Source organism: Lissotriton helveticus, chromosome 6 (genome assembly GCF_964261635.1).
Source record: "Lissotriton helveticus chromosome 6, aLisHel1.1, whole genome shotgun sequence".
Lineage (NCBI taxonomy): Eukaryota > Metazoa > Chordata > Amphibia > Caudata > Salamandridae > Lissotriton > Lissotriton helveticus.
The window spans coordinates 1,752,497,132-1,752,522,939 of NC_136067.1; the positions used below are offsets into that span (position 1 = coordinate 1,752,497,132).

Below are 25,808 nucleotides of genomic sequence, written 5' to 3' on the forward strand. Positions count from 1 at the left end.
TGGTAAATTAAAAGTCACCCCGCTGCTGCTCTGGCACTGCCCCTCTCCTGCTCTTTCCGCTGCTTGCTCTCACAGGTGTCGCATTGCACTCAGTGGCAGCTGCTCACCACCCGACTCCTGCATCTGCACTCATCTGTGCTGGGCTGAGGGCATCGGAGTCACAGAGTATCGCCTTCTGTGGAACTGCGCAGAGCCTGGATAGGGGGGCTGCAGCCTCCAGGTGCAGGGAGGACCCCGGTCGCTAGACCCCTCTCAATCCAGCTGTGCATAGTGCTCACTCAGGACACAGCAGCATGAGGGAGCCTGGCCTCTTGTTTCCCATACTGCTGATGCTGCTGGGGTGTGCCCTCCTAGGGGCCACTGGGCAGCAGCCACCATTCTCTGGAGAAGGAAAGTCAAGCGTCCTGGAGGCACAGGATGGGGGAGCCGCCACCAGCCAGGTCCGGAGAAGAGGGCAGCAGGACGCACTCAGGGGATAGGTATCAGAGCTGCCTTGTGTCTCCAGTGCATGAGTTTTTCCCGTCCCTGCACGAGCTCACCACAATTCCGGCAGACCAGTAACGAGGGTGCATGAGCCCTGCCCCGATTGAAGTTTTATAAGTTGGCAGGGGCTCTGGTGTTCCTGGGCCCATCCTTGTGCTGAGTACAGTACGTCAACTTGATTTGGAGACTGACAGGAGAGTGACGAGATAATACTCCACCATCACGCTGGCTTCCCTCATGTGGAAATGCAGGTGAAAAACTCCCTAAAGGCATACGGTGTGTATCGCGGCCACTTTAAAGTGTACATTCCTCTTGCATATATCCTTGTCATTTCCCCACTAATTGGATGAATTATTTGCTCTTCTGAATATAATCAAACCCTTCCCCACCGGTGCAGCACTCTAAGCACCAAATCAACTGAGCTTACACTCCCGACCTCCCCCTCATTGGGTTACATTTCCTGCTGCGTGTTGCATGGAGATGTGAATCTATCATATAAGGAACCGCATGCTCCCTAATCTTTCCTTTCCATCCTCAAAGAAGCGCCTGGAGACGATTCTGTTTGTCGTGAGTTCTATGACATATTTTCTTTCATTCATTGTGGATAGAATAGCCACAACGCAACATTGAGGGCAAATGCGGTTTTCGAAATAGATACAGTCAGTGAAAATGTGAAGAGGGAGCCATTTTGTCTCCCATAACTCACATACCTTGGACTTCATGGGGTCCCCTGATGGGTCAGGGGGGGCTGTTCTACAGGGGCCTGCGTTCAGTCCCTGGTCTACCTGTTTCCACGGATTGGGTGGTATATTGGTCCTCACTATCTCTTTTCTTACCTGTGTGTCTTCTCTGGGACAAAATGTGGCAACTGTCGCTATGCATATTCGAACATGCTCCTAAAGCCATTCTTTCATATGCTTTGCACATTTGCCACCACAAATCACCCCTTTTTATGTCCATAGCTTCTCCCATCTAGTGTCATATTTCCTATTAATCTCCTTGCTTCCTCCTATTGGTTCATTGCCTCTCACCCATCTACCACCCTTTCCCCTTTTCTCTTGCTTCTGCACTTCCTCTGATTGTGCTTTATTTGCCCTTCTCTCCGCCCATTACTCTGGATTCCACCATCCTCACTCCTCACCTGCTTCTTCTCCCATTATCCCAAACACCAAGTCCTTTCCTCTGTGTCTTTTTCCTGTGTTCGTTTCCTATAGAATTGCCCTGAATCTGCCCAGCAAACCCCAGCACCCTACCCTCTCCATGAACTAGGCAGTTGTTCTTATCTGAAATAAATCTACACCATCTGAATGGCTTTAGTGTTTAAAGGAAACAGTTTGGGGCGATTGCAGCTGGAGTTAAATATAGCCGCCGGAGCGGGCGAGCTCTCGCGCCACATTTTATACTTGTGTAAAAATGATGTGAACGGTTTCATCTATTCCTTGACACATTGCCTTAAAAGTGTATTGGGAGGGAGGGGTTGAGGGGGGAGCAGACCACAAACAGATTTTGTGTGTAAAAGGCCGCTTAATTGGAACAGGTGCACATAACAATTAAAACTCCTAGGCCAATGCCTTACAAAACTAAACCTCACTAAATAAAACACTTACTTAACCCCGACCCCCCTCCCCCACCCCTAACATTCATTCGAACCCACCCCCACCAGACCATTACAACATTATAAAATTACAAACACTATAATTCAATGCATAAACATATAAGCCTATAAATCTAAAACATGTGTTACACAAAAACTCCCCTGCCTGCCCCTTCACCACTTAGGATCACCCAGCCTCTGTAAGTACCCCAACAATCAACCTGCCTGAACAATCCTTGTCGATGACCCAACTTTAAACCAAACAACCAAAACTCTGCCAACCCTGGCAAACTTCCACTAATCCCCGCCACCCAGAAAGCCGGGGGGGAGGAAACTACCTCCCCTTTCTGCCCCCCTACCAGAACAACTCATTTATGCCTCTCTCAAACGCTCCTGTACATTGAGACACCTGGATAGAACTTCTCTTACTTCCAGCAAATAAAGGTCCATACCCATCCTGGATAGGTGTACCCCATCGCCCCTGAAAAACTCCACTGACTCAAACTGAATGTCCCTATGACACACTCTCCCAAAGCCTAAACTCCTGCAAAATCTAGAAATCTCCAGGTTGACCTCACGCACCCTATCAATTGCCCTGGGATTCCGAGCACCCCTCCAAATCATATGCAGCACTATCTCTGTCCACAGAACATGGCAACCTGACAACTGTTCCCGCAAAAGTGCCAAATCCCTCTTCATTGCCCTTAACAAAACAACACCTTTTACCCCACAAAGGTCATTCTCCCCCAAATGAATTAACAGAACATCTGGGCACTGGCCCCGACCAACTACTTGTTCAAAGCAGGAACACTCCTTCACAACATCCCTCCCTTCCCTTTCCGAACAATTATAAACAAACGCTCATTACACCCCAACATTTCCCCGAAATAACAACTGCCAGCTTGAACTTGAGCCCATTTTACGAACGAGTGCCCCACTATCCAAATGGTCAATTCCGCTACAGAACCTGCAATGAGAAAAACAATATGAGATTCATGTAAAAGAAGCTGACGCATGCGCTTCCTCCGCAGTACTCCGCACATGGCGTTGGAAACAGTTGGATGACCAGCGCCCAAGCCGCATAATATCCCCCTTAGACCAGCCGCGACTGGACGCTTCTGTTGATGCCCCAAATCTAAAGGATTGTGTCCCAAACTGAGACCCATCCAGACCAATTTGCCTCAAAGCTTTTCGCAGTACCATGCGCAGTTAATAGTCCGTCACCCGACCCCCCTCAGCATGTCGAAAAACCCGTGCACTACCTTCCCCTCCCGACAGGGTCCTCCAACGCCTGGCCCAATGTAAAGGGCATGTCGACTCCGGAGAAGCTGCTTCCAGCCATACTCCTTTACCAACACTTCTCTGGTCTGTTTTTTGCGCTGGCCAGCCAAATATGAATCCCCCACTCAGAGAAGAAAACCTCTTGCCAAGTGATACCTACTTTTAACCTGGAACCTAAAAGTTTGGAAACCCTAAAGGCTCCAAAAAACATCCAAACCATGAGAGTAGAAAACAAACATGCTTCAAAAACATCCTTACAAACAGGCAACGCTGCCAGCAAACGCGCTAAAGTCTGCCATGATAACGGCCTATGCGTTAAACGCTCCCTGCCCCGCTCCCTAGCCCAACCTTCCAACATCCCCCTCCCTACTTCCCCCACAGAAGGGGAGTAGCCCCACAGAAGTTTCCCCATGAAAGAAATACCTGCCAATTTCCCTGCAATGGTAACCTGAGACAAACCCTTCTCAATGAGGTCCAACAGAAACTGTATCACATCCTCCAATCGCCTCCATGCCTCCTCCCGCCGACAGGCACCTGATGCTATGAATTCATTCCAGGCCAGAGCATAAGCTGAACGGGTGGAAGCCGACAAAGAACCTACCACCAACTGTATAACCCTATGTTGCCTACATACCACAGATGGACCGGCATTGGGGTCGGTGTCCTGTCCGCCTCCTTGGCCAGCCCATGGAATCTCTCCCACTGCGAACGAGACAAAGCACCCGCAATGTCATTGTCCACACCAGGGATATGAAGTGCCCTGAAAGCAATATGTCTAAGGCAGCCAAGAACAAACACCTGCAGAAACTTCAAAATCTGCTCATCTCTTGCAGACTGCCTGTTGATGATTTCCACCATTGCCATGTTGTCAATCCTGAACAACACCTTCTTATGTGCCAGTTCCTCACCCCACAGCGTCAATGCCACTAGCACCGGGAAAAGCTCCAAAAAGGCAATACTCCTCCCACCATCTTTCCACTGATCAGTCCACTTCGCCGCTCACCACCTGCCCTGCCGGTATATACCAGAACCATCACTGCCTGCTGCATCTGAAAAAATGTGGACATCCCACTGAAAATCATCCTCTCTGACCAATGATATTCCATTAAAGGAATGCAGAAATGGTTTCCACATACACAGATCTTCCTTCAACCCAGCCGACAAGCGGATATGGTGGTGAGGCAGATGGTGTCCTGACAATGTACATCCCAGTCTCCCTGCAAAAGGTCCTCCCTGCCCTGACTACCCTGCAGGCGAAATTGAGATGGCCCAACAAAACCTGGATGTCCTTCACCGTTACCTTATGTTTTGCAAGCATTTCTTCCAACAAATCCAAAATTATTGCTTTCTTATCAACTGGCAGCTGTGCCTGCATTTCTACTGAATCAATTTCAATTCCTAAGAATGACATGGTCGTACATGAACCCATAGTTTTTTCCGGTGTCAAGGGCACACCCAGCTTGCCCATGAGCTCATGGAAAATGTCCAGCGCTACCTGGCACTCCGTGGAGGCCGAGGAACCAACAAAAAAGAAGTTGTCTAAGTAGTGTGTTACCAGTGTGCTCTGTGAAATACCACTGTAAGAAAGTGCTGAAACACTCAAACAAAGCACAAGACATTGAACAACCCATCGGTAATGCCTTGTCCACGTACCATTGTCCCTCAAAATGTATTTCCAAAAGAGTCCAATCATCCGGATGTACGGTAAGCAAACGAAATGCAGATTTTATATCGCATTTTGCCAGCTCTGCAGTTGTGCCCGCGGTCACAACCAGTGACATAGCAACGTCAACTCAGGAATATGACACTGAGGCTGCCTCCTCATCAATAAAATAATTAACTGAAGACCCCTCAGGCCACGATAGGTGTTGTATTAGTCTGTACTGTCCAACTTCTTTTTGGGGAACCACCCCGATTGGAGAAACAATCAAATCGTCCACAGGCCAGTCATCAAAAGGACCTGCCATACTTCCTTCACAAACTTCTTTGTCCAACTTGTCTTGCACCACTGACTTATGTTCAAATGCGGACTTCAAATTTTGTGCCCACTGCCTCTGCCGAGGCCCCTTGTAACCCAAACAAAACCCCTCTTCAAAGCCCTCCAAAAGTACCTGTTTTGCTTCTAAATCCCCGTAGTACCTCAAACAATGTTGCCAATGCTGCCAGTCTAACTGGCGTAGGAGCTTTTGGGCCCAAGCCCCTGAGATCTCTTACCACTACCACTCTGTAATTGATGCGATGGCCCAGATGCGCCAGCCCCTGTCTGTTGCCACTGCTGACTTCCTTGCTGCTTGACTCCCCAACATTTAACCAAGGGGGGTTTCTTTCCACACTGAGAGCACTTGTACCTGAACTTACAATACTCCTGTCCCGAGGGGGTCGGGACGTGGGGGAGGTCGACTACTGAACTTGGTCTTATGGGAGGTGCAGGGGAAAAGAGGAACACTGGCGCCTTCAGTAGAAGTTTCAAAGAGGGTTTTATTGGTATGTAAGTCTTTTTCATCAATGGGACGGTTCGTTCTCTAGTATACACTGCAGGGTCCAAAGGAAAGGCAGCTTTCTCCAGCTTGCGTAGTCCCGGTATCTGGACAGGTGCGGTCTTGCTCCGGCCGGGGACGTCTCTCCCCTAGGGGTTCCACTCCGGTACCGAAAAAGAAAAGGAAACTATGATCAGCTAATTGTGAGGTTCCGGTAACATTCAGGGCCGGGAGTGAGGGAAACAACAGTGATCCGGTGCACACTTCTCAGGCAACAGGGTGTGTGGGGAAGTGCACGTGAAGAGGTAGGGGGAGTCTTAGGGCTGTACACTTTACACACGGGGCTGTCTGCTCCGCCCGACCCAACCCGCTACCCGGCCCTGTACCTCTTGTAGCCACGCTCCTCCTGTGGGAACGTGGCGGGGCGAAGCGTTGAAACGTTGGCCTCCAGGCGTGTCGCTCTCGGTTTCTCTCGGCTCCAAACACCTCCGTTCGTCTTCCACGATAACTGCTGCCTCCTGGGAAACGCCGTACGGTGAGTCTCCGCTACTTCCTGCTTTTGTCGTGGATACGCTGTCGAGGGGTGGAGCCTCGTCATCAGGGTCCGTGTTCTTAAAGGGGCCCCACGAGTTATTGTCAGCTGTCCAACCGGACTCGGGTTCCTCGATCCATGAACAAGGTGGTAGCTGTGGGGAAAAGGGGCATGGTGAAAGGGGGGTGGCGGACCACCAGTCCGTAGTGATAGTCGTTTCAGGTCCGCAAGCCCCGTCACAACTCCCTTGTGCACATGCCTTTATTAAACTCCCAGCACGCTCCTGACCCAGATTGTGTAGCTGTTGCACTCCCCACCCCTCCCCCCCCCCCGGGTGGTTTTCCCCTGAATGGGCCTGTACACTAAGGGTAAACCACTTGCTGTAAATATAGTTTTGCCCCCGACGGTGCCCCCATTGTGTGTTGCCATAAATCAGAGTCCAATTCCCCCCACTTTGCCTCCGGATCCCAAGCCATACGGGCCCTGAACTCCTAATCATATTGCACCCATGCATACCCACTATCCGTGATCTGCGCTTTCCGAATAACGTCCATATATTTAAAAATAGCCACCCAGCGCTCAGGAAACTTTTCACAATATATACTGGCATATATCAAAAATGCCGCCGTCCAATTTTCAATTGTCAACGGCACCTTAGGCCGCTTGGCTAGCTCATACTCTTCCTCCTTCGACCCTTCTTTGGACCGCACCTCCCTGTGAAGTAGCTTCAAGATTTTATCGTATTCCCCCTTCCAGATGCGCTCTTTAGTGGCTAACATCAAATGCGCACCCATGGGTTTCGTCATACCCATGTAAGGCAGCTTTTTAAACTTTAACTCTTTACTCTGTAATGGCTCTTTACCTGGCACTTCAGGTTCCGTATTCATTCCACTCTCCACTTTAGTGCCCGGTGCCACCACATCACCAGTCGCCAACCCTTCATCTTTAACATATTTACTACTATGGACCTTACCACGCAGCTCCTCCCGTACATCCTCACCCCCTGTCCCCACCGACACCATTTTAGGTTTGGCCCGTGGGACAACATTCTCACCTGGCTCCAACAAGGCTGCCCGACCAGGCGCCGATCTCCATGCCACTTGCTCAACAGGGTCCACCGTCGGAGGAGCCCTCACCGAGGGGCCGTCCGCTCTTCTGGGCCCTAATGACACTGCCCTCCTGGGCTGCACCGCCTCTGGTGCCTGTAAATCACTAGGAGACTCATGAGAAGACACCCTCCTTCCTCATCGTCCCTTAACACTCCCCTTCTTCTGGGCTGTCCTCATCATAATCCAGTACAATCGCTTCCTCTATCTGTAGAGGTTCTGTCACAAAACTAACACTGCGGGCCTTAACCGACCCAACATTGCTTACACCAGCCCTAGCGGCCCCTGAGAATCCTCCTGGCGGGTGAGCCGACTGTACTCGCCGATACTCCCCCCTGACATTCTTGAGCGTTCCTGTCCAGTGGTCCTGCTGACCATCGTGTCCTGCTGGATGTTTGGGCCAGCGATGTCGCGCCGGACCTTCGTGTGCTGGCCACGCCGGGATCCCCTGCCGGTACGGAATGTGCCGCGCAAGGCTCCACCCTCCCTTCTCCTCGGCGCAGTTGGGCCGCACCTCGCCCTACCGAGTCTGCTATCCCGCGACGCTCCCTACCCTGTGAAGAAAAAGTTTGGACTGGTGAGCTGGGAGCTCCCAAAACACTAACTGGCCTGCCGTCCTTCCTGACCCAAAAGCCATCCTCCGAAAACCCGGCACCACCCTGCCCTGTGTACTTAGAACTCACTTTACTTTCCTGGGGGAAGCTGGGGGGGAAAGGTCCCCCTCCCCATCATCCCCACTCCACTCCAAATTCGTTTGTACCCCTGGTGCAGAAGGGGCCAAAATTTGGCAACCCTTCCTACCCCCCCAACTGCCCCAAGGGACCCAGACCTCGCCCAGTCATCTCCCCCTAATTTACCCACGCTCCTTAAAGAACACTCACTCCGAGTGGGGCTAAGAAGTTCAGGGCGACCTCCAGCCCCCATGCCCCGCACTCCCTCCTCCCAGGACGGAAAAACATCCAAACCCTCCCATGCTTGACCCCCAATAGCCAGATCTAAGGGTGCTTCTGAAATCCCTCACAGGACCCTCACCCCCTCAGTGGCCTGCCCCTGTGCCCTGAGGATGCAAAAACCTGTGCCCACTCCCCCTCCCCAGGGGAGCTGCAACCCACCGAAAAAACCTCCCCTCTAAAAGAATAAGGAGGGGAAAAAAGAAGAGGGCTGACCAAATCTCTCCCCCCACCTCCAAATCCAACCCAGCACCTTCATGCCTGCCCCCTCGCTTCAATAAGGTGGAACCTACCACTGATGAGGCCCTCACCTCTGTGGCCCACCCCCCTCTTTCATGCCACCAGCAGCTTCCATTTGTCCCCCATGCCCTGCAGAGGGGCAACCTGACCCTGCTGCACACCCTCTCCTGCCCTGCTCGAAGGACCAACAACCAGCAGACAAGTAAAAGGGGGCACACGACTGTGCTTCTCCCCTTCCTTTACCTGACACAATGCAAGGGGTGCACCAGGTTCATCATAAAAAAAAACACCCCGCCCATCCCCCACTGCCGCTGCCATCCCCGAAGCAGCAGACAGAGACGCCGGGCGCCTCTTGCCGCCTCGGGCCCCCCCTCAAAGGCACCTCTACCGCCAAAGCCGCAGCACTCCCCCCGGTCACCAAATTAGAAACACTCCCATCCCACCCTCCGAGGCTTACCTGTAATACAACGCTCTCCCCCGGGCTGTGAGCGCCGCACCGGGGCCACCTTCCTCGATCGCGGGCGGCCCCGCTCTAACACCGTGTGCATTCTGGGCCATTTGGGCGAAGTGCAAGCAGCCACCGCTGCTGCCAGGCCCGCCGGGCGCGGGGGCCCGACCACGTTGCCCACAGCCAAGTCCATGCATCCAGCTTCGCTCAGGAGCCTGAGGGCTTCGAGCAAGCGAATATCCGCAGCAGCCATAATAAAAAGCCACAGACACTAATAATGAAAACCCAAGAAGCAAAAATATCGCTATGAAAAAACGTCCCTGACTAACGCTTCCAGCCACCAGGTCACCAAAGAGAAAATGGTGGCTAGGAGCAGTAGCCCAACGCCTTTATACGTTGGGCTACTTTTGGGCTATGAAAAAGGAGCCCAAAAACAAAATGCCCACCTGTGCTCGGCAGACATCCCAAACAACCCGGGGGGACCTCCCTGCGGTCGTCCACCCCCCCACCCCCCCACCCCCAAGCCCGCCTTACTAGTGCGCATCTGTCTAAGGTGAAATCAATGAGAAGAAATTGCGGACTTCATGCCATCAATTAGGCACAGTGAGGGTTGCATGTGCTAGCAGTGGCTGGTGAGCGGTACCCCTTGCATCTCTGTTGCTTCTCCTAGTCCTATGGGTTGGGGAGAAGGTGACAGGAACTGAAAGTAATATCCTAATAGCCTGTTTATTTCCTGTATTTTCCGCTGTTTGTCTTCCCATAGCCCCTCTTCAACAAATAGGAGGTTGTTAAGGGGTGAAGTTAGGTACAGAGTCAACCCTGTAAATGATAATATTGGTCATTAGGTGCATTATTTCATTTCTGCCACTCTACACATTTTGTGAATTTTGTGTACGTGAACCCCACAACATTTGTTTATCACAAAGTGTTCTAACCAGATCAGTTCTTTTCTGATCACGGCCCAATACATTTAAGGCCATAGTCTGCTTCCAAGATAGAAATACAGGCTGAGCATGTTTTCAGTTGTTCCCGAAACATCACAGCACTTGTTGATGTCGATTGTCCCTTGCTGCGTTTGTTATGATGTGTGTGTGACATCCCTTGCCCATAGGAATGAACGGTCTCAGGCACATGAAACAGTAGATGTTTCAGCACCCAGGCTAATATGCTGCATTGCTAAATACATATAAGGTCCCAAAGGCGAGAACGATGCATTGCAAATGCTTGTTATAAAATCTCGCCACTCGCCTCCTGATAATTCATAATTGGTTTAACTGGGGATGGTCAATTCCAGCATATTGACTTGAACTTGGAAGTCTTGGCTTCTCTCAGACACCGGCAATGCTGCACAGAGCCCGAATCCCTCAGGCCCTACCAGTAGTCACTAGTACGGCTTTCCTAGCATGGCGATCAGTATTGAGGCATATCCACTGGGACAACAGACTCACGCTACAAACTCCACTATGGCACTACACTTGGTTGTGAGATGTGGGGACTCTGACGGGATTACAGGCGTGGGATCTAATAGGCATAACCTACCTAGGAGACGTCTGGAAGGGAGCACACTTGTCCTCCTTTCAGGACTTACAACACACATACTCCTTACGTTCCACACAAATCTTTAAATATCTCCAGCTACGTCACACCCTTGCCTCGCACATCCCTAACCAAGATTCATTTCCCGAGTTCAGCCCGTTGGAAGCCAAAATTCTCATGGGTGACCAAGGTAAGGGAGCGATATCCTAAATATACCAATCCCTGAAACAATACTCCATCCATGCTAGACCCTCTTAGAACCAGATGAGAAAGATGGATAGGTTCTCTGGATGACGAAGATTGGAAGGACACTCTCATGGCCCCCAGAACTCTCACCATATCTGCCAGACTTTGCCTTATACAGATATATTATCTCCACTGCGCATATCTTACACCGTCACAACTGCACAAAGCTGGACTTCTCTCAGCCCACAATGTCCATGTTGTGAAGATGAACCAGCCGACTTCTTTCATATGGTCTGGTCCTGCACAGTCATATCTAAATATTGGGCATCAATCACAGCTGAATTAAGAGGCATATTGGAGTGGGGGGTTCCCCTTTGTCCGCTTGCTCTACTTCTGGGGGTGATGAAGGGAATGGACTGCTCCCAAGCCGACAAATTGTTTCTAGGAACAGCCATGTTGATTGCTAAAAGAGACATTACAATGGCCTGGAAGGACTCAAAATCTCCCTCTGTCACGAAATGGGGGAGAGGGGTCAATTGGTGTGCTATCCAAGAAAAAGCGGTTTACGAGGCAAGAGGGTGCACGAACAAATACAACCGGATATGGGGCGAATGGATTGTGGACTATTTACAATTTACGCAAACAGTTAGGGAGATATCATTTGGATATATAATGAAATGTTACACATGTCACAGTGATACAAATGTTACCTTGTTTTTACGAAATGCCGATAAAATTGATTCTAAAAAAAACCTAAAAATTAGGGGATGAGCAACTTTGTCACATTAAAAAATGGGAAGATCAAAGCTTCAACTATTTCTTGGTTTCATTTCAGACCTAACAGTCTTCTTTTGTTATTTGAGAATTTTACCAAGCAATGTGACAACACTCCGAGAATGTATACTAATGACACAATGTAAGTACTTCTCATGGCTTTTTTCTATTTTAACATTACACCTAGAATCCAGAAAAGTATATTGTCAGTTTTTCCACATTAAGAGATTTATTATGTTACTGCTCACTTTAATTAGCGTGCATGGCAAATAGGTAAAAAATGCTACAATTCTGATTTTATAGCATAGAGAAATGCTCCTGTCGGGTGGGAGTGCACATTTTTTTTTCCCTGCATGCACACTTGTGTGCAGGGAAACAGACTGATCCCGCGTTACGGAAGCAAAGCAAAAAACCTGCTCTCGCTGCGCAGGAGCAAAGCCAGCTCCCGTTGCACCCAGGATGTGCACATGCTGGGGAGCCGGCCAGACTGTGGGGCATCATATACCCCAGGAAAGCTTACCATACTTCTTAAAAGTACTCTGAGCTAGAGCTGTATGCTCTTCAGCTGGAGGGCAGAGACCTTTAGTCGGTGGTCCCATGATTGTACTTTGTGCCTTGAAAAATGTTAAAAGACTGACAATGTTTTAGTTTTTTTTAAAGGCTTCATTCCAAATCTTTTATGACAATCACTTTTAATAATAATTGCAATGCGTAAATTCATGAAATATAAATCTGATTAGTTATTGGTGACATTGTTTACAGAGCCAGTATGCTTGCCTTACAATTACACCATTTATATTGTTATTCATAATCAGCTGTGCGTGCCATCGGAGGCTAGAGTGCGGGTTACTGGCGCCAGGCCATGCACCCAACTCCCTGCTGCTCTGTGTGCAAGGTGGGGTTGGCTGCCAGCAAGGGTTGTGAATAGGGCCTGGCAATAGGCTCTTCATGCACTGCTAATTACCTCCAAAAGTACATTACTCATTCTATGTTCTATGACCCTACTGGAAACATCACTCCAACATATGAAATTACATCATTGAAGACAACACTGTGTATATATGTACATTTTTTCTCAGAAGACTTTGGGGAATGCAGGGTGGGAGGAATTGTGTTGATCCATGCAAATTCCAGAACTTTACATCACAAAAATGTAAGGAAAATATGTTTTTTTCTGGACAAAGTTTGATGTTTGCAAGTAATTCTGGGTAAGAGAACCTGGTGACAGACACACAAGTCACCCCATCCTGGATTTTCCTGGGCGTCTAGTTTCCGAAATGTAGAGGTTTACTGGGTTTCCCTAGGTGCTGGCTGAGCTAGGGTTCAAAATCTACAGCTAGGCACTTTGTCAAGAGAAGGTCAGTTTTCACTGTAAAAATGTGGCGTGTCCAAGTTGCGTTTTGGGCCGTCGCGGGCACTAATTCTACCCACACTAGTGAGGTATCATTTTCATCGAAAGCCTTTGGTGAATGCGGCGAATTTTGTGGATCCACGCAGATGCCAGAACTTTCCATCACAGATATATGAGGACAATGTTTCTTTTTTTTAAAGTTTGAGGTTTGTAAGGGAGTCTGGGTAACAGAACCTGGTGAGAGACACACAAGTCACCTCATCCTTGATTCCCCTGGGTGTCAAGTTTAAAAAGAAAGTGTAGGTTTGCTCAGTTTCCCTAGGTGCCGGCAGAGCTATGGTTCAGAATCTACAGCTAGGCACTTTACAAAAAAAAAGGGTCAGTTTTAATTGAAAAATGTGGTTCTGCAACTTTGCGGTTTCAGTTGTTTCCTATCGCAGGCGCTAGGCCTACCCACACAAGTGAGGTATAATTTTTACCAGAAGACTCTGGGGAAGGCGGTGTGGGTGGAAACTTGTGGATCTACACAGATTCCAGAATTTTCTTTCACAGAAATTTGAGGAAAGGGTTTTTTGTCTTACAAAGTTTGAGGTTTGCAAGAGATTCTGCATAACAGAACCTAGTGAGAGCCACACAAGTCGCCACATCCTAGTGGGCTTTCTGCCGCCCTGGGGAGAGGGGGAAATTGGGGGCTATTGCCCCGTTATGCCCCCAAGGGGGGCAGAAAGACTGTGGCTATTTTTGTGGGGGTGGGGACATTGGGATGCCCATTCTGGGCAGCCCCCACCCCTATGTATAAAAATGACAGCTTAATCGCAGGGTGCCTAGTGGGCTCTCTGCCTCCCCAGGAGGAAGATCAGGGGCTACTGTCCCCATCTGCCTCCAGGGGGGGGGGGGGGCGGCAGAAAGACGGTGGCATCTTTGTTTGGGGGTGGGGGCATTGGCATTCCCATTTTGGGCAGCTCCCACTCCTGAATTTTGAAACAAATCTGCCCCTGGTACCTAGTGGGCTTTCTGCCCCCTGAGGGGGCAGATAAGGCGCTATTGCCCCCATATGCCTCCTGGGGGCAGAAAAACTGTGGCAATTTTGGGGGGGGGGTGGGGTGGGAGTATTGGCATGCCCATTCTGGGCAGCCCTTACCCCAATGTATGAAAAAAAAACTGGTGCCTAGTGTGTTTGCTGCCCCCTCCTGGGGCTAGATATGGGGCTACTGCCCCTACCTGTCTCCCAGGGGGGCAGAAAGACTGAGGCATTTTTTGGGGGTGGAGGGGGCATTGGCAAGCCCATTCTGGGCTACCCCCACCCCGACATATATTTAAAAAATCCATAGTGCTTACTGGGCTTTCTGCCCCCTCCAAGGGCAGATCAGGGGCTATTGCCCCATCTGCCTCCTGGGGGGTGGGGGCAGAAAGTATTTTTCCTTCTTTGGGGGGTTCGATGGTATATACAAAAATTATCCCTTGCGTCTAGGGTGCCTTCTGCCCCCTCCCAGGGGGCAGATTGGGGCTACTGTCCCATCTGCTCCTCGGGAGGGCAGAAAGACTGTCTGTGGCAAAATGTTGTGGGGGGAGCAAAGGTCCTTGCCCAAGGGTCTGTTCCCCCCTCCCTGGTGGCTAGTGGGTGGGTCCCTGCTTGGGGATAGCCCTCCTGGGGCAATCCCAAGCAGGGATCCACTAGGGCTAGGGAAGAGTACCATTGGAAATAAGAGATTCTCCATTTTTCAACGATACCTCTCCCATGTGTTACGGTGCTGGGGGGGCTAAGATAGCTGAACAAGCACCAAAACTGTGAAACTGAAACTAAGTTCCAGTTTCCTTTTCATTGTAATGACGACAGCGTGCCATGCGCATGATCATCATTACAATGAAAACTCAAATCATGCTTTGGGAGGTTGGGCAAGCTCTTTCCCACCTCCCAAAGAAAAAAAAAGAAAAATAAAGGAAAATCCCTCTTCTGTTTACAGCAGAGGGATTTTTTGCAAGTGTGGTCATAACAGAAGGGTTCCGTCATGAGCACACTAGCACTTGTAGTCATGACTGAACCATTCCGTCATGATCATGGAAGGGGTTAAAGCATTTTTTTTAACAAAATACACAGTTCTCCCTAAACTGCTGTAAAACTGTACTTATAATTGAAAAATACATTAAAAATAAATTTCTCGCAAGTAAGACAGTTGGGAAGGGGTTAAAGCACTCTGCGAAGTTGGGGATGCGGGCGGGGATATGTCCGTGGAGCAGGAGAGCAGGGAGGGGGGAAGGGAGGGGAGTTTTACAGTTGATGTTAATGTTAATAGTCATCACACATGCCACAAGGTACACGACTACGTCTGATGCAAAGCTACACCACGGCACTGTCCGGAACCGCCACACCCATATTGAATCTGGTGACACCCTATCCAGAACTCTATCCGGGCGATCCAATGGCCCAGCGGTTACACATTACACCCACTGAGGGCGCCCAAGCGGCGATAGATGTGCCCCCATTGCGCCTGCTCACTTGGAATGTCCGGGGTCTGGGGGACAAAATAAAGAGGGGTTTAGTCCTGCAGGCCATTAGGCGCCAGAACCCTGACCTAGTGATGCTCCAAGAAACGCACCTCTCGGGAACGACATGCAAGGCGCTTGATAGACGCGGATATGTGATGGCAGTGCATGCAGAATTTACGACGGGTTCCAGGGGGGTGGGGATACTTATGAAAAAGTCGTCACCCTTTATGGTACAACACCGCAAATCGGATGACCAGGGCCGATTCGCAGCGTTAATCGGCCAATGGGAAGGGAGGCCCCTTAATGTGGTGTCCGTATACATCCCCCCAGCGCTTCACTCTATTGCGTTACCCGCCCTAGGTAATTTCCTCCTAGACCTCCCAGACGGGGACACAATCATAGGTGGGGACCTCAATGCAATTATCGACCCCAGGTTGGATACCTACCCCGTCAGAGACCGCCCCCGGGGAACGGCCACCCTCCCTGACTTTCTAAACGCAATGGGCATAGCGGACGTGTGGCGGCAATTGCATCCCGCGACGACACAGTACACGTTTTACTCCGCTGTGCACAATAGCATGTCACGTATAGACTATTTTCTATTCCTAGGGGTTGGCCTGGGGACAGTGGACAAAATAGAGATCCTGCCACGGGGCATTTCTGACCATTCACCCATATCTCTCGCACTCACCACCAAAGAGAAAAAATGTGCCAGGCTCTACCCACTATACCCAAACTACTTAAAAATCCCTGAGATTAGGAAGAAACTCAAATCAGCAACCACACACTACTTTACAGAAAACACTGGTATGGTCTCCTCTCCCGTGGTCCTGTGGGAGGCGTACAAAACGGTCCTAAGAGGTGTAGCAATTGCGGCAGTCGCAGGTCACAAACGAGAAGCCCGGCGGGAACTCACAGAGCTAGAGCTGCTACTTCACAACGCAAACACCGCTCACATGGCAAACCCCACACAGGCCTCAGCGCACTCACTACAGCTGCGACATCAACAATACCAGGCCCACCTTAAAACAACAGTTCAAGACCACATCGCTCACACGACACATAGAATTTATGATGTAGGCGATAAAGCCGGGAAAATGCTGGCGTGGTTAGATAAGAGAGGAGGGAGCAATAGAGGAATACAAAGGCTTTCCACACAGGACGGACAGCTGCAGACACATCCGGAAGAAATAGTACGCACCCTGGCGCGTCATTTTCAAGCGATATATAACCCAGAACGCAACATCACCGCCACGGCGGCGTCCATCTCACTCGAACACATTGAAATCCCCGAGCTCCCACAGGAAGCAATGCGAGAGCTGGAGGTTGACCCGACTGAGGATGAAATTCAGTTAGCGATACAGGCGTTGCGGTCTGGTAAAGCACTGGGCCCTAACGAATTACCCGTGAAATGGTATAAGTCGATGGCGTCCGTCCTCAGCAAACCACTCCTGGACATGTATCTGGGGAGCCGAGATAAGGCGGAATTGCCGTTAGACCAGCGCACAGCTTCAATTGTGGCTATACCAAAGGCGGGCAAGCCCCCGACCGAATGCGCCTCGTACCGTCCAATTTCCCTCCTGAACGTAGAGGCCAAGGTCCTGGCAAAATTACTAGCCATCCGTCTGATGCAACACCTGCCGACACTGATCCACCCTGACCAGTCAGGCTTTATGCCCCACAGGAGTACGGCGCTGAATCTCAGGAGGGTCCATGGGGTCCTGGCTCGGGCACACCTTCTCTCGGAAAGGGCAGTGATTCTCTCCCTTGATGCCAAAATGGCTTTCAATCTAGTGGAATGGGAGTACCTTTTTGCAGTCCTAACACGTATGGGGTTTGGACCAAAGTATGTCGCATGGATACGACTACTTTACACAAAACCAGTGGCGCAAGTGGTAGTGAACGGTCACATCTCACACACATTCCCGTTGGAACGGGGGACTAGGCAGGGGTGCCCGCTATCGCCATTGCTTTTTGCGCTAGTACTGGAGCCCCTGGCAATTCTGATTAGAACAACACCGTTGCTTAAAGGCATCGCGTGGGAGGATGGATGGGAAGACAGAATCTCCTTATACGCGGATGATATGCTCATATATATGGTTGACCCCGACAACGGTATCCCAGCCCTGCTGAATCTCTGTAATACACACGGGAGGTCATCAGGTTATACCCTGAACTGGTCCAAATCGGTGATATACGTACTGAAAGGTCCGGAACCGAGGTTACAGGCGGAATGCCCCCTGACACTAACGTCGCACTCCTTCAAATATTTGGGCATCACCATTACAAATAATGCCACTGACTTCTTTGACGCAAACTTACGACCGCCTCTAGAACGCCTACGCACAGCCATAAAGCACTGGGCAACCCTGCCACTGACCCTCCTCGGGAGAGCAGCTTTATATAAAATGATGGCGCTCCCCCGATTCCTCTACGTACTAGAAAACACCCCGTATCCTGTCGCGCCACGATACTTCCAACAAGTAGCGGCTCTAGTCTCGAACCTGCTGTGGAATAATGGCCCGACACGTATAGCTTATGATAAGCTGGTGAGAAGCTGGTATGAGGGAGGCATTGCTCTACCCAACGTTCAAGTGTACTACTGGGCGGCCCAGCTCAAAGTCGTTAACCAGTGGATCCACGCCCCGAGAGCTGACCCGGCGTACAAGGTGGACTGGTCACAGCTGGGGACAGAAGGCATGCTAACGGTGCTGTATGACAAGCCGCGCGTCAAGAGGCTGACGGGACCGACGCAGCACACAGCGGCCCTATGGCATGTTGCACTAGCACGGTTGGGCTGGAAGGGGAAAATCACCTAAATGACACCGTTGTGGGACACGAAGTCTCTAGGGAACCTCAGATCATGTAAAGGATTCACGCAGTGGGATTACATAGGGATCTCCACGGTTGGAGACCTGTGGGACAAAGGAACGGTGATTTCCTTTCCACAGCTCCAACGCCAGTATGGCCTGAGCCCCACCAAAACATTTCGATATGTGCAAATTCGGCACGCTCTGCTGCAAGCTATCCCAGCAGGCACTGATGTACCGGACTCCTCGCCGCTAGAGGATAGACTACTGACTGACTTTCTGCAGCAAAGCGCAACTTCCCTCACATATAAAAAACTGGTAAATAACTTAGAGGATCCCACATTGAAACTGCAAGAGAGATGGGTGGGAGAGTTGGGCGGAGTTGATGAGTCAGAGTGGAATGCGGCCCTGGCCTCCCCGAGAGAAGTTGGCATCTCAGCTAAATTTAGGTTGGTGCAATTGAAAATCCTCCACCGCATTTATTACACTAGGACGCTACTTCACAAAATACATAAAGCACCCCACCCCTTTTGTCTTAGAGGTTGTGGGGAGGAGGGGACACTGTTTCATACATTATGGGAGTGCCCCATGATACAGGAATTCTGGAGGCAGGTTATGCTCACTGTCTCGCAATCACTTAAAGTCTCAATACTACCCGAACCTCGCAAATGCCTATTAAACATCTGGGAGCCTAACGATCTGGATAGATACGGGCAGCTATGGGCTACACTGGCCATTACTGTAGCGAAACGGGATATTGCTCGGAAGTGGGGGGCACCGGAACTTCCAACGGTCAGCAGGTGGGCTAAAAATATGGACGTGCTGATGATAACAGAAAGGGCGGTGTATGTACTCAGAGCATGCCCACGCAAATGGAACAAGGTATGGACAGCATGGAATATGTATAGGGGGGAGCTCTGTGTACCCCTGCCTGAAGATGAAGACCTGGACTCGGAGGGGGAGGATGACTAGACGAATGGGTGTTGAATCACTCGGCTTCAATAAGACGAGCGAGTTACCATACTGTACCGGTTTTACGGGCCGGGAAGAAGAGGGATTGACGATGTAGCTGTCAACTTGGTGGACACAAATTCAGACTGTCAACTTGTGATGACTCATGTTACTGTTAAATGTTAATGTTAGGAAACTTGTAATATTGCTACACAGGAAATGGAAGACATATTCATTGTGCGGCAATTATTGAAGTGTGGATGCATAGCTGAACCCTACTAGCTTATTGTTTAAGTAATATTCACTATATGACTGCATGTACTGAGGCAGTATCACATTATATTCATATTGTATTTGACTGTCGAACTACGGTTCGCGTATTCTCCTATATGTACAGCACGTGCCTTTATACCAATAAAAAGAATTAAAAAAAATAAATAAAAAAAATAAATAAATACATTTCTCTTCTGATTAACCATTTAATAAAGTGGTAATTGGTAGTGTAAACAACCATAGAATGTACTACTTACCTATATCTAAGACCTTAACTCAGAACGCAGCAAAACACAAAACATGGGCAATCTGTGCTAAGCACTACATGGCTGCCTTTTACCTTTGGTAAATACAGCATTAGCCAATCACATACTGACTTTTATGTTAGCACCGGAGGCAAGGATTATGCTCCTCTAGACAGTGCCTCTCCTTTGCGCATTGTACAGAACAGAGGACCCTAGTGGTTAAGGATCACGCGAATAATAGACATATACTAAATAGTATATATGACCTCTGTCCAGCCGGACAGGTATTTATTTTTCAATTTTTCGTGTTAAATTTGTAAATATAGCACATATACAAAAGTGGGCACAGCCTGTGACCCACAGAGGACAAGACAAAACAGGTGACAAAACAATTATGTAAAAGCGCACAAAAGCGGTCTGTACTATTATTCAGTTTTACAGACTACAATTCAATCATAGCAACCCATTGTTTTACACAATTCGTGAGTTCAAACAAACATATGGTGCAATAGAGTCGACGACGTTTCGATGCAGTTAGAGAATACGCTGGGGGTCGCGTAACTAACTTTGCGCAAGCATGTGCCAAAATAGCAGGGGCTCAAGCGGACCCCGCAGTGCCTCAAGTCTCTTCAGAGGCCCCTCAACCCTTAGTGAATTATCCCACGCCAGCAAAGCCACGAGGAGGGCGCTGATTTGGATGCCTCTAATAGGTTACAACAATGTTCTTTTCACCAGTTTTGTCCTCCACCTGGGACCCTGCAAGTTTGTTTACTGATCCCCCCCCAAACCGGGTCCCCCTGCCTGCCCGGCTGACGATACCCACAGACACAGAGACGAGGATACTGGCGGATACGTTCTAGAAAGTGATGGATTCATTTCTTGACCAATTATCACTTTAATAAAGAAGTAATAGGTAGTAAACAACCATAAAATGTACTACTTACCTATATCCAAGACACTAACTCAGAACACAACGAAACATAAAACATAGCCAAACTTTGCTAAACACTACATGGCTGAGATTTACCTTTGGTAAACACAGCCATTAGCCAATCACATTCTGACTTCGTATCTGTATGTACCTCGGTGCACTGCGAACTTACTGAGGTATATTGCCACACAATATATTTCTCACAGATCTGTAAGGGACCTACCCACAACAAGGGCACCACCCTCAACCTTATCATAGCTAGAGACAACATCATACAACTGGGCGACATTCTACCCTGTGACTGGTTGGATCATCATCAAATGTCCTTCAACATCCTGGAAAAGTTCACGCGCAGACAAAGCCAACCTCTTAAAGCTAAACAACTGACTCGCAATCGGAGAGACATCAACATTAATGTTCTAACTTCCATCATCAAGAATAGGCTTCTGCCACCCCCTAACATGGCCAACCTGGACGATCTTTCTGATCATTACATTAGCTCTGTGGCTAATATTTTCTAAACTATTGCGCCAAAGCAACTCAAGGATTCCACTCGAACAATCCAAACTTTAGTTTAATGGTTCCCTAAATGATGAATGTCGCAAACTTAGGATCTCAGAGAGGCTTTGGAGAAACCTGCCCTTCACTACAAGCCTCATGCAGTTAAGGAAGGTGAGAAGTACCTACAACAAACACATTTGCATTCCTAAAACAGACCATTTCAGGGCTCAGCTGGATGGTGCTAAAAATTGACCCAAGAAGCTCTTTGAAATCATCAAGCAACAAGCTAATCACTCTTCCAACCATACCTCGACACCCATGACCTCCCTTCCTAGTGGGGAGGACTTCTCAGAAAAGGCACGATAAATTGAACTAGAGCTACAACCTGCCACTCCCATTTTGTGGCCTCTGAACTACACCGCATTATTGGTTGAACTTACGGAACCTTCGGTAGGAATTCCTTTCTCCTTCCATATAACACAGAGCTGCTTCACTCTATGGCGTCCACTACCTGCTAAGTTTTTTGAAGATCTCAATTCGGCCTTTCTCCCTCTTTGGTCCCGGATCATTCATGAATCTCTCTTGCAAGGGAGGATCCCTGATTGCCTCAAGATTGGTCAAGTCACTCCCATCCCTAAGAAGCCCAACACTGATTTAGCTGATCCTAACAACTTCCGGCCTATCACCAGCATTATGACTCAAGCTAAATTGCTCGAGAAATGCGTCCACACGCACCTCTGCAAACACAGAGAAATTTCAACTCCTTGACCTCTACCTGTCGGCACAGTACTGAAACAGCACAAACTCACATTGTTGATGAAGCCCTGAGATCCATTGATCAAAATGTCCCTTGTCATCTGATCCTTCTTGACCTGTCCTCAGCATTTGACACCATTAAACATGAAAACTTGATTGCTCTTCTTCTACATGGGATGGGTCTCTCGGGCCCGTTCTTAAATTGGTTTGCCTCTTTCTTAGATAACCACACACAAATAATCAAAGTTAACCATTCCCTTGCAACCAGTACCCCTGTCACGATTGGAGTTGCTCAAGGATCCGCACTCTTGCCCACTCTTTTCAACCTTCTTATGGAACCAATTACTGATATTCTGAACCGTTCTAACATTCATTACCACATGTATGCTGATGGCATGCAACTGTACTTGAAGATCTCCTCTCCAGAGGACATAAAACCTTTAAATGATGCACTCCTACAAACTCAACAATGGCTAGCCCAGAACCATCTTTTATTAAATACTCTCAAAACAGAATTCCTTCTGATTGCCCCCCACAACCACTCTGCACCTACCCTGGACTCGCCTAAACAACTCACTGCTCTTAACGGACAAATACCTAAATATGCAAGCTCACATCAGTGCAACTATTGGAGGAGCCAATAGTCAGCTCCAAAAATCAAGCCTTTCCTTCCGCCTGAGGACATCCAGCCGGCAGTTCAATCCCTGGTTACCTCTCGTCTGAAATATGTTTTGGTGACCCTTGCTGGGCTACCTAGGGCTAGTTTGGCTCCGCTCAGAGCCACTCTAAACGCATCGGCCAGGCTCATTACAGGCTCCAGAAAGCATGACCACATCACCCCTGACCTTATTCAACTAAATTGTCTTTTTATTAAAGAAAAGATACGTTTCAAGATAGCTTGCTTGACGCATAAAGCCATATATTACAACACCCTGGTTTACTTTGCTAAAAAGCTTGAACTATCTGGCTCATGTCGGAACTTAAGAAGTACGTCCACCCTACTTTTGAAACCTACCATATTAAAAAAGAAACAAATTTACAATCGTGCCTTCACCGGTCTTGCTCCAAGAATTTGGAACGCTCTTCCTCCCGAGATCAGATCTAATCCATCCACTGCATCTTTCAAGAAACACATCAAATGGCTAATCTTGATTGAACATAAACAGCATTAAAGACAAACAGCATTAAATGTACACCTTCTCAAGCCCCCTCTTTCTACAGATGTGATACTTATTTTATACTGTTGGTTCGATTTATTTTATTCTTGTCTGTTCACTTGTTATCTTGTTCTTGTTACCTTCTGAACCTGTACTGGGCCCTCCAGACTGAATGACTCCCCTACCCCTGACCTTGATTGTTTCCCCCCTTTTTTTGACAGCGTGTTTAACTACATCATTTGTGCCGTTGTGTTGGTTTATTCGTACTCTCACCACTTTGTACAGCCCTCTGATACCCGTTAGGATCATGTTCACACTTTATGAAACTTTTCAAATAAATAAATAAATATATAACTACTTACACTATTCACACACACACTACAACAATTACCACACTACACTCTATGCCACTGAACTCTACACTTATCCACTGTACACCACCCTAGTGTACACTATTACACTCTATGCCACTCCAGTCTCCGGCACTCCAGTCTACAGCACTCCAGTCTACGGAACTCAACTGTATGCCCCTCCACTATATGCTACTCCACTGTATGCAACTCCTTTGTACAATACTACACTCTACACTATTCTACTCTATGCCACTCCACTGTGCACTACTTCAATATATCAGTAAGTCAAGTATAATATCCCCTTTGGACGAATTACAAAAGATGATACACGTTCAACCTCATCAAACAAATTCCTTTCAATCAATTCAGTCTGGCAAGAGCGAAGATGATGCAAAAATAGTCGGAAATTAAAAACGTGTACAATTAATTATAACATTCATAAAAAGCAGAAATACAGTAAAATGATAATGCACATATCCTAATACATAAAAATGATTACACAAAAGATAATATTGGCACAGTAGGAATAAAACATAGAAGATGTTTCTAATTAAAATGGAACGGGACACAATAGTCAGACTTAATTAAATCAAACTCCAATTTTTGTGCAAATATCTTTGAAATGGAGAAGTAGTATAGTCCAATGACTTAGCGTGTCACAATTCAGAATGGCATCGACGCGTTTCGGTTTTGGCAATTTGATTACAAGCCAGCATCTTCTTCAGGATTAAAATATACAAATTCCCACATTCTACAGGTATATCTGCAAATAAAAAACGTACAATATAAGATACACCTTATCTAAATCATAATTACATCATCAGCTAATGCAATGCTCTCGCTAGTTACCAAACAATACATTCAAACCAACCAGATTTTCATTTACGTATATGTTAATGACACATAGTCAAAAGCAAATATCTAGTTACATCTAGATCAATTCAAACAAGAACATGCATTCTACAAGGGCATATGAACATATTCACACCTCTTAAGATAAATTCTCTTGGACTAGTGTTATGTATCATGTCATTGAGTACTCATTTATTATGAACATTAAAAACTTCCTTTGGGTACTACAAAAACACAAGATTTACCTCACTTGAGACGATAAGGGCACTCCAAGATCTTCTAATGCTTTATCCCAACATTCTTGATAAGTTGGTACACATTGAATGGAGACGCCTAAAAGATTATTTAATATATCAGTGATATTATGCTGTATTAAAGCCATGTGGCCTGACATTGATCCCATAATATTCATAAAGCTCACCTATTAAATTTTCCTTTAGATTCGGCACAAGGTGGCTTGGCGGATATACACCATGGGTCTCTATAATTCTAAAAATAGATAAAGGGAAAATCCTATGACCCCGTGTTTATTTCTCCATGGGAGTTCATTTAATTTTGAAAAGCGAGTACTGTGCCTTTATAAAAACATCTATACTCTGATAATATATATATACATTGGCAATACACTAATGTTGAATAGCCAGCCATAATGTATTAAATGCTGTCGTACTCTGAGTTATATTCCCCTTTACATTAGTTGTAATTAACTAAGATCAGCAACAACCCTGTTTATGTAGCTCTTACATAGCCCCCTTTATTAAATGTAATTAAAACGGGCTAAATAGCGATTTTTAGAAAGACAAAGAACGTAACCATAGCTAGCCATCTTTCGGCGCTTACAAATATATCAAAAGGTAAAGAGTAGCGATTTACCTAAAAACAAGGCCAGTCACCGTTGCACGTAGAAATACGTTGCAGAAAAGGCTCTTATGTCTGGTAGCACAAAAGGTGAAGGGTAGTCTCGACTCCCGTTAGAAAGCTACACCGCCCGCAGTCTGTGAAAACAAACACGGGGGTCAGAATATACACGCATATTATTGCATTGAAAGAACACCAATGCCGGGCTATTCTACATACCTGCTCGATAATAAAGTGCCGCCGTGTATGTGGGTATCCGTGCCTCAATACTGAGATGCACTAAGGGACTCATATTTAAACCCCAAAAGAACGCGCGAAAACTTGCGTAACTGACCCCTGTTATTCACTTCCGGTGTCCAAGTGTGTAAAGATAGATAAAGGACTAAATACACACGTATTTCAATATAGATTACACTATTCAAGGATATAAATCACCATGATTATTCTGGGAAATTGTACGGGGAAATTGTAATGTTGGGAATACAAACCCGTGATATATTTAATTTATTTTGCCCGGTATCTCAACAACCCGATCGGTATTTGTTTTTACCTAAAAACGGGGGACATATTGTCATTTACTTTTCACTCAACGAAAACTATAGATAGGCAACACTCGATATGTTCTTAGTCACTGTGTTTTTATAAACAACCCATATACTCTCTTTCATCAGCTATT

At 47.7% G+C, this 25,808-nt stretch overlaps 2 protein-coding genes across 3 annotated transcripts in view; one reads left to right on the top strand and one right to left on the bottom strand.

The window, feature by feature from the left end:
• The window catches only part of LOC144763730 (lutropin-choriogonadotropic hormone receptor-like), a 1,068,475-nt gene that overhangs the window by 921,830 nt on the left and 120,837 nt on the right, over positions 1–25,808 (top strand). Inside the window, exon 10 of the mRNA XM_078649633.1 lies at positions 11,669–11,749. Within this exon, the coding sequence (XP_078505759.1) occupies positions 11,669–11,749 (81 nt within the window). The remainder of the gene's footprint in view (positions 1–11,668; positions 11,750–25,808) is intronic.
• Positions 1–25,808, bottom strand: part of GTF2A1L (general transcription factor IIA subunit 1 like) — a 1,231,875-nt gene that overhangs the window by 23,949 nt on the left and 1,182,118 nt on the right. The window lies entirely within an intron of this gene.